The sequence below is a fragment of the Triplophysa dalaica genome, chromosome 16, assembly GCF_015846415.1.
Source record: "Triplophysa dalaica isolate WHDGS20190420 chromosome 16, ASM1584641v1, whole genome shotgun sequence".
NCBI classification, from domain to species: Eukaryota; Metazoa; Chordata; class Actinopteri; order Cypriniformes; family Nemacheilidae; genus Triplophysa; species Triplophysa dalaica.
The window spans coordinates 6,386,566-6,404,831 of NC_079557.1; the positions used below are offsets into that span (position 1 = coordinate 6,386,566).

At 39.0% G+C, this 18,266-nt stretch overlaps 1 protein-coding gene across 5 annotated transcripts in view; it reads right to left on the minus strand.

The window, feature by feature from the left end:
• Positions 1-18,266, minus strand: part of atp8a1 (ATPase phospholipid transporting 8A1) — a 99,505-nt gene that overhangs the window by 18,632 nt on the left and 62,607 nt on the right. For all 5 annotated transcript variants that reach the window (XR_008909221.1, XM_056769173.1, XM_056769175.1 and 2 more), the window contains 5 exons: positions 16,103-16,275; positions 13,791-13,974; positions 11,222-11,332; positions 3,364-3,438; positions 1,555-1,677 (listed from right to left, as the gene is read on the minus strand). Coding sequence is in view for 4 of the 5 variants with exons in the window: in XM_056769173.1 (XP_056625151.1) it covers positions 1,555-1,677; positions 3,364-3,438; positions 11,222-11,332; positions 13,791-13,974; positions 16,103-16,275 (666 nt within the window). In the remaining variant the exon portion in view is untranslated. The remainder of the gene's footprint in view (positions 1-1,554; positions 1,678-3,363; positions 3,439-11,221; positions 11,333-13,790; positions 13,975-16,102; positions 16,276-18,266) is intronic.

Below are 18,266 nucleotides of genomic sequence, written 5' to 3' on the forward strand. Positions count from 1 at the left end.
CTACAGGCTAAACCTACACTCTTTAAAATAAAAGTTTTCACGATGCCATAGAATAATGATTTTTGTCTAAATTGTTCTATAAAGAACCTTTAACATCAACATTTTTCAGACTATAAGAAGGTAAGAAAGAGATTGTTCTTTAATGACCTTTGACTGAATGGTTCTTTGTGGAACCAAAAATGGTCCTTCTACGGTATCGCTGTAAAGAACCTTTGAGCACAATTTTTTTTAAGAGTGTACAGTAAACCTACACCTGGGGAAAAATATTTTTTTGTACTTCACAAAAAAATCATTGAGGTAAATAACAAAAGTACTTCAGAGTACTTCTGAGTGTTTTGTTTCTGGCATGTGAAAAATGACAGCGTTTGTGTTACAAACAGCCAGTAAATCTGTCTCTCTCTCTATCCTGACCCCAGGGGTTGTGTTGTCTGTAATCCGTGTCAGTGTTGTGGTAAATGGGTCTCCACGCCTGTGGAGCAGGTCCGCGAGGTTTCACCAGCAGACAGCCATAGTGCGGCTGGAGACGAGACAACTTTATTAACACAGAGAGAGTTAAAGCCAACAGTCCGACACCCAGAGAAGATGGAAACATACTTGTCCTATATATACACTATCAATGTACATAAAAAGAGTGGTACGATTTGCTCAAGGAACAGATACTGTTAACATTGCTTCACATTTTAATTATATTTACACAGTTTATTAGCTTCTAAATAAGAGAGATGACCACTCAGAGACGGGCTGACAGAGAGGGTGTTGTACTAATGACTTAACCAACAAGGTGCTGCTGTCAAGCTGATTTTTTACGGTTTTGAGTTATAACAGGATCTGTTTGTTCAGCGGGGCTGTAAGCCGGAGTGACAAACCTGATCACCAGAAACAGTCAGCAAATGAGGTCATTATCACCAAAGCAATTATAATAAAATCACAAGGTTTTTCTTTATATGAGGAGTTTATTTCCAAAATGAGAAACTAAATAGAAAATTTGAAATGAAATAAAAAACATGATTTTTCAAAAATCATGATTTTTTTATTGTGTTAGCTAGCTGTATTTATGTTACTATGGCATAAATCGAAAAAAAAAAATGCAGTTTGAATGATAAATTGGAATGCACAAAAAATTATTTTTGACCGATTTTCGCATTTTTTAAATACACTCTTCATATTTTCTTGTACAAGAGCTAACTTCCATGACTTACATTTTCAATATTTGTAATACATTATAATTTTAATTATACAGTTGCTAATTCAAAACTATATTTTCATTAATTGTAACGACAACAGTTTGCAATTTGCATAAAGAAATACCACAAAACCGCTGACATACATAATTGTTCACTGTGTATGGCAGGAGTTAGGAATCAGCTTGAAAATCATGATCAGGATCTGAGTCGTTTCTTAGTATCATTGTGTGATATGAACCATGCCTCAAAAACCATATCATTGTTTGTGTTACCTTTTGTCTTATTTTGAGATCAGATAAAATCTAAATGTCATCGGGGAAACTTGTCTAAACAAAGATTCCTCTTTCTTGGTTGAGTGTACATTTTTTACCTTAGTGTTGAAGCCCATTGCATTCTGGGAGGTTTTGTAGAGTTCAGGGTATTTCAGCATGTTCTCTTTCCTGCAGGATCGCTCGAAGATGCCCAGAGTGAGAGGAGGCAGAGCAGTAAAGATCTAAAGCAAGTAAAAAGGCAAAGAAAAATAATTACAATCATGATGTAACTTTTCAACATTGGTCAAAAACATTCAACAGTTTTTTTTAAATACGCCTTTCCCAGCATGTGTTTCAAAGACAACAAAGTAAAAATAAAGTTTTAGACTCATTCCATCCAAAACGTGTAAACATTGTTGCTGTGTGGTGCTCTGTTTGTTTGATCACCCTGACCAGACAGATGGAGCAACATTGTCGCTCACCCCCGTGTCTGATCTGTCTGACTGACCTGCTCGAAAAACTGTCAACATTTCTGCAAAGCGATAATCACAGTCACAGATATGAATGACAGACACAGACATTATCCAAACCTAATTTGATAATGATTAATTAAAGGGAGAGTTCACCCAAAAAACAAACTTTTTGTCATCATTTACTCACCACTTTGTCATCTTAAACCTGACTTTCTTTCGCAGAACACAAACCAAAGTATTTGAAGAAAATAGGTAAACAAAACGGTCGGTCCCCATTGACTTGCACTGGTTTTGTGTTAATACTGTACGATAGAAGTCAATAGGGCCCTCTTTGAAATATCTTCTTTTGTGTTCTACAGAAGAAAGAAAGTCACACAGCTTTAAAATGTCAATAGGATGAGAAAATTATGACAGAATCACTCCTTCATAAGCAAATACATGAATGTGAAGCTTGTATGCACATGCACATATGCCGAGCACCACACAGCTTTCCCTTTGCTCGCTGCAATCCATTGAGCATGCAACTTTGGCTTTCATCTTATATGTCCTCTCCCGCTAAACACGTGGAAAATGATTTCAGACGAACATCTGCCACCGTGCCGGCAGCCTGTTTGCATAACTCCAACATGCTTTCATTTTCCTGCAGTGCTTTAAGGTTTGTGCGCGCGGCAGCTGTTGAAAGCGAGAGGGGCGGTTTAATAGTCCGGAGGGGGGTGAGGGTCAGCCAGTAAGTTTCTCTCACTGGTCCAGCTGGAGCTGCCTGGCTGTGGTTGACGGGCCAGCAGACACGGTCCGCTGGACTTCATTCTCCTCCATTCAAGGGTGGATTCGGCCCGTTGCGTCCAGCAGACCCCCTCTGAAGCGGTGGAATTCCCGCTCTCTCAGATAAAGAGAGAATGTGACTGGCCAAGTTGTTACTGGCTTCACAATGCCAATGATCCATTCCACGCGGCTGATGAGAAGCCGTGTTCGAATGATGCTTTTTGTTCGAGCGTAAAAAACAATTTCTTGTGACAATTGAGTTTTGCTTGCTTCTAAAGGAAATTAACCTACAAGATTTTATGACCAAGACAAATCGTATTCCATTATTTTCTAATTCACCATGTGTGTGTATATAAAAGTGCCTCGATTCAACCTGTTTCTTAATCACCACCTCTGGCCCGATTAACTCAGATCTTTTGGGCATGAGCGTGTGTTGTTGCAGTACATTCAGGACATAGTTCTGGGCACGCGGGGAATATGGACTTGACAGGCGGCCATAAATAAGAAGCAGATTTTTCAGGACAGTGCTGACACGGGCCGCAGTAAAGGAGCCGTCTGGGGTGGCGCGGCTAATGAGTTTCTTGCCCGTGCGCAACAGGGGAGGGATTTTAACACATTTCCTCTTACAGTAATAAAGAGAGGACAGTAAATCACAGACGCACACGTGTGTATGCAAACGCAGTTACTGCTTACCACATTGTACAGGCCGATGCACCAGCGCTCGAACAGAATCTGACCAGAGAAACCATTTACAAACGCAAACCAGATCTGAAAGACAAAAAACCCATAGTTACTATTTTAATATTTCCAATTACTAATTTATATTTAATGTGCATGTATTTGTACAGTATATGCAATCATGAAATGAATACATTATGTATTCCTTAATTTCCAAGACTTGTGACTGAACATATGAGACCCATTAAAACCTCAATGTTTTTTGACCAGTTTATATACCCCCTCATTAATCACATATTGTCTGCTTTGTGTGTGTTTAACTCTGGATCCTATAGAAGAGAGAAAGAGAGAGAAAGCGAGATCTTGAAGTCTGTGCTGTGACTGTTTCATACACCGTATCATTGCATTCATTCCAAGATCTGTCTTCAGGATTAATACGCCAGGTGTGTGTCCGTTTTTCATATAGACGGTGGGATCCAAAAGTCTGAGGCCACTAGTGAAATGTTTCAAGTTTGCGTTTCCTAATGTAAAAGTTCACAACAATGAATTTAGATTTATGTTAATGAAAGCTCTCTTATATGAAGGCCCACATGATTTTCACAGGTTTGTACAAAACCTGATGATCCATGTGATAGCAGAATGACTTTTGAATATTCAAAAACACAAAGCCTTTTTGAGCAAGGGAACTAATGCTCAATGTAAATATTCATGGTAATAGTAAATGTAAAAATACGAGCTGTGAGATGACATTAAAATCTCAGTAGTACAGATGCACTGGAAGGGCCACATCAATACATAGAAGCCCCACTGAATCTCGTGATACAAAGCCACAATATAAGCTTAACACATCATCACTCGGCAGACAGCCTTATGTAAAGATGAAGAGAGAGACAGCATGGGATGTTAGTCCTGGCAATAAGACAGAAAGAGTCTGCAACAGTTCCCATGACTTCAGCCAGAGGGGATTAGAACAGTTCCTAAATCAGATCCACCACTTCCCACCTTCATCAACCCCTAGTGTCTCATAACACAAGCAACTGATCCCAGATCGGCATTTCTAAATAAATCTGTGGTCGGTTTAGAAGTTTCTCTAAAGATTTAAAGATCTTACGGAGCTTAACGGATGCAGACTATGCAGGCAGAAGCTCTCAAATGAGAAGGAAGATAAGATAACGTCTATCTAAACCATATGCAACAGAGATGACTTCATCAGGTAATATCTCCATCAGTTTAAGTAGACTACCCTACCAAAAACTCCAGAAATGTCATGGTTATGACAGCTGCTGTACAATTTCTGTAGTTTTACAAGAGCATGACAGGGAAGATGAAATCTGTAAATCTGAAAATGGGATGTGAAAATTCCTACACGCTGAGAAATATCCCCATGTCTAAGAGTTAAATTGACATCGGCTGCATGAACAAATAAGGTGCTGAAAAACATCAGTCTGATGTTGAAGAACGATAAGCACCTTCAAAATCCAAGATGATGCATTCATTTAAATATAAAGCAGAAGTGAAATAAACATAAGCGAATTGTAAATTCGTAAATTAAAGAGAAATACAATGTTGTTCAAAAGTTTAGGGTCACTTATCTATCAATATGTTTTAGACATTTTAGAATAACAGTAAATGCATAATAAAATAAAACATGTGAATTATTTTGATCAAAACTAAACTAAAATATATATATATATAAATATATAAATATATTAGGGCTGTGCATTTAACGCGTTCATTGTAATTAAAATTTATTTTTACCGCATTTAACTTACCCGCCCAGTCCCAGTGTCATCTTACATTTCATACAATTGACTGTATTTTATAAACCAGCTTCTCAAGGAATCAAACCATGATGCTTTTAAAGCTGGGCTCTATTTGACTTATTTTTATCGAATTCATAAAAATCTAAATAAAACAAAATGGCTTTTATAACGAAAAAAAACATATTCTCGCAATTCGATTCTCTGTAAAACCAACCTGATCTCTTGGGAATTCATAACTATTTTACAAGATTGCTATTTCGTATGAATTTGTTTGATGAGAATTGTAATAAAACATGATTATCAGAAAAAAGCAATGGCATGATATTATCATATTGTACAAACTCATACGAACAAGCCACCTTGTAAAGCAGTTACGAATTGACATGTGAATGTCTTGATAAATATTTAGCCTAACACCTTCGGATCCAAATGTTTTAAGACCATGATAAACATTTCAATTAACTGACCTAAACTTGTGAGAGATAGTGTATAGTGAAGATGGCTGCACCATAACCAACTCTCTGCATGTGTGCGTGTGTGAGACGTTTGTCATGTAGTATCAGACGCACATTTCCTCGCTTCATTTGACTCCATTATAAAGGCATGAATTGCTACAAATTTTGGGGTTTTGACGGAACCCCCGACAGCGGCCCCCATCCGATACAGCACTGCCCTTCATACTCGCACACACAGCACATCCACAAGCCCCTCTCATTCAATACTGCGGGCCAATGCGTGAAAATGTTCCCTAAACAACTGTCTGTCACCCCTCCCCTTCAGCCCTGCGGAAAAAGAAAAAGAGGAGGATTGGCCGCACTCCCCCAATACGACCCCCCCGCAGCCACGCCCACCCGTTCCAACTCCTGTTTTTCCTTCCATCAGGTGCATTCTACCGTGATATTGTTTTTAAAAGAAAGCTCCTGCATCTGAATCCATTTTGCACACACACAGCTACATAAGTGAATGGTTATATTTGTGTGCTATACCCTCAACCATCACCCAACGTTTTTTGTTTGTGCATTAAACAAAAATGATTTTCTAATATATGAGCTTTTCAAACAGCGAGGCCCAGCTTAAAATGTCCTCACATTGTTCTTTACATATTTCATTAGATGTTTAATGACATTCAAAAAACTTTGTCCATGCGGTCATGCAAGTGCACACACGACATACATTCACAACTAAACTAAGAATACCACAAAAAAGCGTTGCATTGTTTTCCCTTTTACAAGCAAATCACATGGTGCGATTACATCCTGGACTTCTGGGAGCCTCTCTCAAACACGCAGACCAAAAGCCACATGACACACAGAGTCGTTGTAGCCAGTGGGATGCTGGTAGTGGAACAGGCGGGTCAGAGAACTGAAAGAATGCGAGACTCCCTCATTGACGGGCTACAGGACATTGTTGTGCTAAGTCAAAATAAAGCCTCTATTCATGGGCAGCAGTACATGCATATGAGAGAGCGTTTTGGCCTGGTCCTCCAGGTCCTGTGAGAGCCCCTCTCCCTTCAATGAGACTTCATCTTCATTGATTTGCTCATTAGGGGCCGAGGACACAGTGTGGAGGGCTCTCGCTTTCTTTCCTTCTCTTCTCATTCAGAGCTGTTCGCAGTGGAGGTGTGACTGCCCTCTAACCTCCGCTGCACAATCTGAAAAGCGGAGGGTGTGCCTATGTGTGAAAGCCAGATTGTGTGGCCCTGTGAGACTTGCCCAGAAGGGCTCTTGGCATATTTTTTAAGGAATTTTGAAATGAGCGATTCCACCCCCGTCCTGTGTTCTGAGATTGGGCGGGATGGGAAAGGGGAAAAAATTGTGGCATTATCATGTGCTACTTAAAATAAAAACTGAGAGATTAAGGTGGCAGCTGTATTCTGGAAAATGGCACTTGATTGTTCCAAGCTGGTTTATATAACTTGGCTGAGCTGGTAGAACATCAGAGATAAGCTAACATGTTTAAAAAGACAGCAAGACAACCTTTCTTTTTATTTTATAACAAATTCCTGACACAAATATCAAATGTAAAGTTTCTACGGTGGACAAATATAATGCACTGTAAAAATCCTGTCAAATAAAATTTTGCCGCAGCTGAGGTGACTGTAAAATAAAAGTTAAAAAAAGAAAAACCAAGTATTCCAGTTTTGATGGTTTTCCTGTACATTTGCAGTCTTTTTTATATAATTTGACGTTTTTCAACTGCATTTTAAATCTACCTGAATAATCTGAAAAAAATTCTGTAAAATAAAAGCTTTTACAATGTACGGTGGTTCTTGTAATTTAACTTTCTATTTATTTTTAATAATGTCTTTGTCGGGCAAAAAACCTGTATGAACACATTTTGTGATTTTATTGTTTTTCATCAATTTAAATTAGAATTTCACAGTGTTTTTTCCATTTCCTGACAAGTAGCGGTAATCAGAGGGTTCCACGAAAAATAGGCGATGAATATTAAGTTGTTATATAAGGACTCTTTGGTTCTATAATAAAGTTTACTATAAAAATATATGTTTTCTATTCCAGTGTTTCAAAAACGTCTCTAAAAAAAGCTGCTCAACTACCTAATATCAGTTAACATGAGCTGGTCTAAGCTGAATTCTCCAATAAAGAGACCCCACTAAAACAACCGAAGACCCTCTGCATATAACCTACAAAATGAAGGGCAAAACAATTAAGAAGAGGCATTAAATTCCCATGTGTGAGAATGTGTTTTATAATGATGGCACCAGATAGACTGCAGGGTCGTGGGCCTCCTCTCAGGACTCCAGTCCCTCTCTAATGCTGCTGTGTCTGTGAATGAGGCTCTTGTAATTACTTCAGAAATGCTCCTCATCCGTCAGCCCTGCCGGTGCCTGCTGAAGAGCTGTCAATCAAGCTCTTAAGAACCCAGCGAGATAATAACAGCCAGCACAGCTATTTGGCTGTAAGAGAGGCTCTTTCCATGTCTCAAAGAGGCTAATCCAGCTAAATTTCTGAAAAGTTTTTTTCCGGGCTAATTTCTGCACATGTCGAAAGAATGCGAGACAAGATAATGAGGGCTAAACAAACCAGCATGGCAGATGATAACATCTTCCGCATTAACTTCAAGAGTTAGACTTCAAATTCAATTGTTTGATAAACTGTAACCAAAAATGAAAGATCGTGTGTTGCGTTGCGGTTACAGTTGAAAAGACTTCTGTCTGGAAACATTGCAAATAATTCTAGCGCTCGGTTCCAATTTCCAAGTCCGCTCCTTCTTACAGACTTGTTGTAAGCTTGTTACAAAGCAAAAATATGACTTTTTAAAGAACAAAAAACAAGAAAGCATAGCACACAAATGTTGTGAAAAACTGTATAAAAGATATAAACCCAAGGAAAAATGAAGAGACCATTGCAAATTTTAATTAAATCAACATTTCTAGATGTTTTGTGCCCATTAAACCTCAGGAGTATCGAAGTAATTCAACAATAATGTGAAAGACTGACAACATGACAAGAAACATGAAAACTGTGATAAAAATTGAGGTTATCACATCACATTAAAAAAAAAGGTTTTTAACATATTACTGTTGTATTGTTTGAAAGTAAATGTGAACTTGTTTTATTTGCAGTATTTGAGGTCTGAAAAAATACAGAGCATATTTCCTGTTATTTTGACCTGTTTCTTCAGTTTTCATTTTCTGCAAATAAATGCAAATAGCAATAATATTTTTAGCTGAAATTTGGGAGAAATATTCTTGGTAGTTCACAGGAAGAAACCGAAAGGACCATTTTACCTAAGCACTTACCTATAGGTAAATTTAGAAAATCTGAAATATAAAAGATATTTGTAATGTTTCTGCTCATATCAAACTCAAATGATTAAAAAAGAAATTGGATATGTTACTAAAGAATCCAAGAACATGAAGTACGTATATATATTTGAACAATGCGCCAACCGCAAGAGAAACGGCCACTAACATCCTTGTTCCATTTCCTTCAGGTTAAAGAAAAATGAGATGAATAATCCTTCACAGACACAAAGGTAAACCTATTAGGACGACAAATGTATCCCTTTAACCGACCCTTGGGAAGCAAGTGTCTTGAATATCAGGCCCTTACAAAACCGAGGTGTTTCTGGTGTGAGGCAAGGAAACAGTAAAGCTTTGCCCCATTGTTCTTCAAAAAGCCCCTGACGGAGAGGGGGAGTATATTTTCTCCCCATAACAAAAGCTGGGTTCTGGAGAAGATATATTCACTTCCAGAAGCCGAGATGCACTTTTCAGTTCTCTTGAAGACTCAAAGGAGAGCTTAAAGAGAAAACTACAAAAAAAATAAAAGTGGCTAGAAGTATTTGGAGGGTGTGTTCGAGGAAGGCCATTAACTGTACATTGTTGTTCCTGTAACACCTCTTATGCCAAACAGAAAACAGAGGGCGATAGAATCGGTTGTTTCTTGATTGATGAGAAAGTGTGAAATGTGATCACGGCCAGAAATGTTTGTGTTCACCTTATAACTTTTGCTGTGGAACAAAATACGACAACCAAGGGCAAATCCGCTTAAAACAATTCATGAAAGTCATCCCGCACCACATACCGAAAACGTTTCACATATCAAATTCATTGAACCGTAATTGCTTACAGCTACAAGGTTTTGAGAGACCATAGATTCCCACGGATTTCATCCGCAGATTGTTAAAACAGACGGGAAAGAAACATCACATCTCTGCTGCATTTAGAAAACAATACCACAACTGCTTCCCAAACTCCCACATCTAAATGCAACCAAGGCATGTAAACAGGAAAAGGCTTTGACATGGGCTTAACTAACCCACAACTGAATTATACAGCACAACATAAAAGAAAGACTACACACGAAAATTTACATTCTGTCCTTATTTGCCATCATGTCATTCCAAACCCACTCAGGAGAATTTAGTATTGAGAATGTATTGACCACTCCTTTCTACAGTGTATAGAAAAATGGAGATCTGGGATATTGGGCTACAAGGCGACAATAAAGCAACATAAAATGGTCAATATGACTTAGGTACAATATGCCTAGTCATTCAAAACCCAAATCCTTCCTATGGCTTCATTTTTATGGACCTTGACAGTAAAAATAAACATCTATATGATTCACGAAACAGCGACTCTAACATTCCTGCTTTCATCTTGAATGAGCACTTGCAGGAAAATCGCAGACGTTTGGAACGACACCAGATTAGGTCAACTACAGAATGTCCTTTTTTATGCACCATCCCTTATAAGAAAATAACATTTGAGTATTCATCTCAACTTCTGTTTCTCTCCGTCTCGAGCAGTCTTGGATGCCAACAATCAGGCATCTGAGGGGCTTTCTGGAGATTTACCACAGCACATAAAACAAAGTCGAGATGAAGGAAGAAAGGGTTCACAGGTCAAGTGGCACATCAGAGCAGGAGCGCCGAGGAAAAAAATATGGATTTCTGAAGAGCTCATGTTACTGGTATGGTCATAAGGCTCGTGAGCGCTGGTGTTGGTCTGTTGAGCAAGCAGCTCCCTGATGGTCAATATAAAATTATACAGTTCGTAATTTCACAATTTGCTCGCTAGTTACAAGCTGGAAAAAGTTACAAACAGGATTTGAATTTCAGATGCTGCTGGAAAAAAACTACTGCTTGTCCTTGTGTTCATCTCAGGATCAAAATGGCCAAACGCCCCTCATGATAAAGCTGGTGCTGATAGCGAACCCCTTAACATGTCACTCTTGGTTAAGTCTCTGAACTTACTATCAGCACCGGGTCTGGAAACTGTCAAATGCCTTCTCAGATGGATTGCCTGTGGGCTCCATCTTGACAGACCTGCACTCCTCCAGCAGGAGAATGTCTGTCCTCCACCCACACATGTGCAATGCCAGTCAATTTAAGAGTTTTTCAATCTTATCAAAACATATGACCAATAAGAGGCTTTTATTTCAAGAAGAAAGACAAATAAACGGTTGCTTGCCATAAAATGTTAAACGCTCCTTTTCAACTCCTTAAAAGGAAAGTTCACCCAATTTTTTTATTTTAAGGAGAACTTTAAGACTACAATTCATGAAATTTGGTGATTAATATGGCGAATTTAATAAGTTAAACCGTTGTAATGGTTGCATATACATATAGCACTTTCTTACCTCTATAATGTAAAGCACAATGTTCTTGTAGAAGCAATACAGGATGCACTTGGAAACGCGGTTGTAGTTCCAGGCGCCGTGAACAAGCAGAAGATTCTTCAAGTATTTGAACTGTCAGAGGAGGGAAGACACAGAGATAAGCTCATTAGAGTCGAACATTTACACGAGATCTGTTCAATACAAGACTTCAGTTCCCTCTCCAAGAACGTGTTTCTGGATCTAAAATAAAGAGACAATCTTATCGTCCTTGGGTAACAGGAAGCCCGACGTTGCAGGGGAAGCAACCCCGACTGTCTCACAAACATTCCATTCACTGCATATTTTGTAAGATTTTATAAGTTGTTGAAAAGCAGTAGAAGACAGAAAGCACATCCCTGCTCTCTCTGGGCTGAACCGTAATGCACTTTGTTCATAATACCTTACACCGTAAGCTACAAAACATGACCGTTATCAATGAACAAGACATGCCACGTTTCATTTCCTCATGAGCGCCCTGACGATGACGGCGTTCTAAACCATCATTCCTGTAAAATAAACAGCCGGGTTGCTTTTCTGGGGGCAGAAACAGCAGGGTGGGTTGTAAGGGGTACGGAGCGTGTTTGAGGGGATCAGGGGTTGTTTGACCTCTGGATTTGAGCTGACGGAGCTGTTGACAGACAGACTACAGTGGGGTCTGCACGCGGAGCCCTCGTCTTAAATTCTGTTTGGTTTGCGGGTCCGGCACGAGGCTGAAGCGCAAGATGTTTTGTAAGTTGCCAACACGGCAGAGTTCCTTCATACTGATTTGTATGATATGTAAACGATATAATCGCACCTTCAAAGGAGACCCTTCAAAGCAAACCTCAAAGCGAACCTCAAAGCCTAGCTCGAACACCAATTTATAAAGAAGTGACAGAGCAGCACAAGCAGTCTGTGCTGATCTGAGATCAGCTCGGGTAGCAAATGAATCACAGAAGTAGACATCATTGATCTTTATGTATAAGAATTTACAGATTGGCACAAATCCAGTTCTTAAAACTTCCATTAACATCTCTTTGTCAATCTTTTTATAGCAACCGCCCCTCTGAAAACCGGACATTACTGTATAAATTAGTGTAAACAATAAATGAAATGAAACCAAACCAAACAAATAGACAAACTTGTTTAGACATCGGACCCATGGTAGAAGGGTCCCACCCATAGTTGTTTGACCCGGACCCAATGATTTATAGCAACAATCCTCACTTCACTTCGGTCTATATAATACCATCAGCATGAATGTCTTTATCTACTTCAACATCTAAAGAAAAGCAGCAATGTGAGAAGTTTTAATGGTGCTCTAAACATGACACTGGATTTAAATGATGGATGCATGCAGCTCGACGGTAGCGCCCATTAAAGTTCACCGTTTGATCCAGACCGTTTCACACGAGCCATTTCGCTGCAAGGCAGGTTAGATAACTTTCTGCAAACCGACCTGCATTCACAAGTATCCATCCACAATACCATAAGGGTACTTAAGACAAGACGCTTTCTAAAGTAATCCGATGCATGAGACAACACACTGCTCGGGCCGCCTGTGGCATTATTGAACAAGTGTGAAAAGAGATGTTTTCTACGAGCCGCACAAAACATGAAATGAATCATGGGACAGAGATGGAGAGCCGTGTTGACAGCGATCTGCGACACTTGAGATTTTCTATTGTTACATGTACAATAAAGATTGTGCTGTATCAAAATCAGAGAATGACAAAACATCTTTTTAATTACGTTTACATAAGAGGGGAAGGTCTAGTTTCACCATCATCAGGGGTTTGAATAAGAGAACAAGTCAGCTATGTAAACTGACCTGAACGACCCTTTTTGCCATCTCAGACCGCAGAATCGATGAGCCACGGGTTTTACCCTTTCACCTCAGATACATAATCTCAATCCAGATTCATTTTCTGGATGTCGCACTGTGGTGACACGAGACAGGAGTGTTGCTTTACAAAACAAACTTTCGTTTTAGAAATGTAGCTACGCTCCTCGAAAAGTCAAATGCATTTGAATAATTAATCCAAATAAATAAGATGTATTAATATAGTAAGACAATATTATAAAATATGTTAATATGTCAATGCAAATATTCACGCAAATTAATAAGATCAGTCAATACTGAAGTGTGACCAAAATAAAAAATAAACGCTAACACTTTAGTCGAGGGACCAATTCTCACTATTAACTAGTAGCTTATTAGCATGCCTATTATTAGCATATTGGCTGTTTATTAATACTTATAAAGCACATAGTCTGCATGACCATATTCTACATCCATAATCCTACCCACTACCAAAACCAAAACAACTACATTACTTGCTATTAATATGCAAGAAATTACGAGTTTATTGGTGAAAAAGTCATAGTTTACGGTTATGTTTATAGCGAGAATTGTACCTTAAAATAAAATGTGTCCAAATAAACACATTAGCTATATTAATAGAGTACAGTTTAGCAAAGCATCATACTGTTTCTATTAAACTGCACATTAAACTAAACTCTTATCAGTTCTGTTCCTCCTGTAGGCGTCTGAAATCCAATCGTTTCTCACCTGTGCAATGGAGTAATCGGATGAGTTGGCAGCCTGCAGGCCCTCATTGCCAGAGATCCCGACACCCACATGGGCGGTCTGGATCATGCCCACATCATTGGCTCCATCTCCGATAGCCAGAGTGATCACTTTCACCTGCTTCTTTACCATCTCGACCACCTCAGACTTCTGCAGAGGAGAAACCCTTTCCAAAGAAAGCAGAACATGTATGGTTTTTGTAAGGTGATTACCAGAAATCTGGCCATTGTTTGGTAATTCTTTGGTGTAGAAAAGCCTTGTTTTAACATTCTTCTAAGGTTAAAAAGTAAATTTTATTTAGTTAAACGAAGGGAAAAAAAGGGTTTGTAGCACAATCACACATTCGTGATGGTGCCTTCACAGGGGGAATCTCAAGCATTTTTCTTGTCGCCAATTATCGGTGTTGACAAGCATTTGATATCTTCCCCATCCGTTGTGACCTCTAAAGCTGTGTTCACTTTTCAACTTGTGATTTACTGACAAAAGATCACTCCAAATCTTTCCCAATCAACTTCCCTTTAAAAAAACTAAAGATGAGAAATAAATAGCATTGAGCAGCAATGGTATTTATAGGTCAAGTGTATGAAATTTAGGGGCATCTAGAGGTGAGGTTGCAAATTGCAACCAACGGCTCACTCCACCGCTCACCCCTCCCTTTCCAAGCACTACGATGGCTGACACAGCACTAAGAAACACATTTTTTGTGCTTTTTTGATGGAGATAACATATTAACAAAACGCCCGTTGTAAAGCAGTTTGTGCGTTTATGTTGTGTATATTATATTGCATTTCTTTCAATAGATACTCTAAAAAATGACATATTGGACCTTTAAGGTGTGGCAGTATTTCAATACAGTATAAAACAACAATAGCAACATCAAGAAAGTCTTGACGAAATCAATAACCAAAGTTAACAAATACATGTAAAATCCTTCTATTATTCTTTACCGTATAAATTACAAAAGCCAAACAAAAACCCTTTTAAACAATAAACATCTTTGCAATTGTGCAGCACTTGCAACAATCTTTAAGTCTGAAGTTCTGAAGAGCTGCAAATGTAATTATCTCACGCACTTGGCAGACAGTTTTATCCAAAGTGACTTACTTCCTACAGGCTTTGCTTTTAATCAATGCTCATTCCCTGGGAATCGAGCCCAAGACCTTGGCGTTGCTGGCACAATGCTCTACCAATTGATCTAAAGCGCCGCATACCAGCGAAGGGCTGCTGCGCGTTACGGCACTGCATCATCCGTGTCAGCGAAAGAAATGAAAGTCTCGCCGCGGGTAGAAAAGCTCCTCTGAGGCTTAACCCCGACTCGACGTTCACAGGTCATTCTATAAGCAACGAGTGATGTAAAGCTCTCCAGTGAACAGGAGATTGCCCCCGATATGGGAGGAGAGCTCTAGAGTCAATTTAATGTTAATTCATCTAGGATATAAGTGTGGCCCTACATGTGTGCGGTGAGTGTAAACAGACCAGATAGATTACATCAAGGATTGCATAATGGCTATGGCACCTGTGGTGTGTGTTGTATCTGGAAATCAACATTGATTTTTGGCAGTTCCCTGTCACGCTCAATTGGTTACTCGTGTGTTTTTCCTTCTCTAGGTAGCTTTTTGGTCTGGTTTATTCTAGTCTGAACACACACACAGTTTGACTCCATCCATATCTGACTGACATTCAGACTACAATCCACTATTATAAAAAATAACACTCATTAGTAAATTGCTGCATTGAGAGCATATATAATTATGTTTATTGGGAAGGTTGTGACCTAAAGGAAAGGTAATTTGTTCCTTCAACAGCACAGCGACGTGTCTCGTAATTTTCTGCCAGTCAATTGATGTTTTTTTAAGTGAGGAGAAATGACTAGTGATGACGTCAGATCCCCAAGGGCAGAAAAGGTTATTAACCTACAAAAGACATATTTAACACGCACCTGTGGAACAGTAAACATTTGAGCAGAGCTTGACACAATGTCCTGTATATTTTCAAGGTTTAACAATGGAAAACACATTTAAGCTTCTATGCGCTCACGGTGAAAAATTGCAATAATTCGACTCTGTATTTATTTTTCTAAATTGATATTTTCAATGCATATTTTTCACGTTTTCTGCGACGCAAAATCGGACCCATTTCTTTTTCAATCTGAGGTTCTAATAAATCAGAAATGGTTAAGCAGTTGCTGAATTATGTTAGGCTCTAAAACGCTCGGAACACTTTAGACCTTGGGTAAATAGAGTTTTTTTTCTTTATTTTTACAGCGCTCTCACATTAGAGTTCTCAGGACTTACCTGCAGCATATCACAGCTTTGCATGAAAGGGCCAGATCCAGGAAGTACTGACGGGCCCCGAAGGTGAGGGCATACTTCAGCGTCTTGCCGTCAATGATAAGTGCAAAGTCGTTCTCTTTGTGCAGAGCATCTCCCAGTATGCCGCAGTGATGACTAAGGATCTCCCTCGTACCCTGCGCAAAAACACAGTGTATGGAATAAGAGTTTTGATTTGTGATATTAATTCCTCTGGAAAAAAATTGTGCAAAAAAGAAAAAATAACTACAAACCAATAATATGTTTAAAGAGTTTCAGGGCCTGTTTGAACATCAGATGTTCTTTTGAAAATGCCAACGGTGCAAATCGTACAAAAGCAATGCCAGACACTACATTTACTATGATGGGAATTAAACTTTATCTAATATGAATCATAAGCGTTTGCAGCTCTCTGATGAGAAACCACATCGCAACACTGGTATAATTGCCCCTTTTCCTTAATGCCAATGTAATCAACCCCAAGAATAAACATGAAATATCACACACGGGGCACCAGGCACTTTTGCACATGTGATTTAACGTCTGTTTATCGTCAATGCACGGGGCATCAAAGTGAGAACGTGCATAAGGCACGCTTCATTACGGAAAGAGCAGTGGTGAAGCTGGCTGTGATGGTTCGTTTGTTAGAACAAGGCCTTTCAATGGCCGTGACCAGGAAACACAACGGCATGGGAATTGACTCCTAGCGCTAGCCAAACTGCAGACCTCTCTTCCTTAGAGTTTGAACAGAATCAGAAAGAGCACACGTCTGGGTTTATGTGTTATTTCGGAGGAATGTCCTGCTCCAGCTGTATGGGCTCAAATTGGAAGCCAGGAATATTTCTGTGTGTTGATTAAAACCTGGAAGATCTTAATCAACACTGACTAGACCTGAAAAAAAGCAGGATCCTAGACTTGACCTGGCTGATGTTTTTATACCATACTTATAATGTTTTAATGGTAAAAACGGCACATTCAGCAGAAAACATATCTTCTAGTATGAGGGTGTTATTGTAAGGACATGGGCACGTGTGGGAGGAAGGTCCCGTGTTTGGATTAGGAATTCTGTTAAAACCCAATATAATATTCCCATAAAAAAGTCTCTCATGTGTTGGAATGATAGGGCCTCATAAATGTGGTCCAAATCCCACAAGTAGAGGAAACACCTCACACCGGCTCTTGGATCTACAGAGGTGTGTAAGTGTAGAGTAAAATCAGCAGGACATAAGAAAGAGTTAGAGATATGTTATGATATGTTATATTTAATCTCACATTCTTCATAGTCTGAGTATTGGGAGTAAACAACCCTTGCATATCTCAATCTGCAGATCCTGTTCTGCAGCTGTCCACAAGGTTTCTGGGCCTACATTCCAAATCCGTAAAGACCATGATACTGAAGATACACAACTTGAGCCATGTTTTCTGTATCCAAGTATTAAAATAATGGCTTATAAAATCATTTTGGGATCAAAAACAACTCAATTCTTTATAATTTGTCAAAGTGCGCCACAAAGTCCCCAAGTCACCAGAATTAGAACTTATTCTAACTGTGTAGTGTATTAAATTCTGATATACTGAAATAGGTTTTGTCAACTTTAGCCGGTTTTAGGCAGTATTTAGGTAGCAAGCAACAGTTTGTGGACGGTGTAAACACCAAAAATGTATTCAAAGTTAGTTAAACTGTCCACGTGAATAATGCTAGGTACCTAAATAACAAAACATTTGGTTTTATAGCACAGACATTTCAAGCAAACCACATCATTCCCAGGGCTCTGAGGTTTGTTACTGCCATTTTTATGCAAGAATGCATGCTAAATATGTATAACAGAAATGTGCAATATATTAGCCGTACATTCATCGGTGTACTTGTTTTTATCAGCGTGTGTGCAGGAGAACAAGCATCCAGTGTCTGGTTTGGCTGTTGGAAATCCCTACACAATATCTCAACATTGCCGTCTGATACATCATAATACTTCAGGGATGTACTTTATTTATTTATTTATTAATGCCATATCAGCAACAAATGCTATTTGTATGGCAAACTCAGACCAATTTATACAAGAGGTTCTCAAACTGGGGTCGGGGGATCCAGGGGGCCCGAGGAAGGTTGCAAGGGGTCCCCCACAAATTTTGTGGGACAAAAATAAAG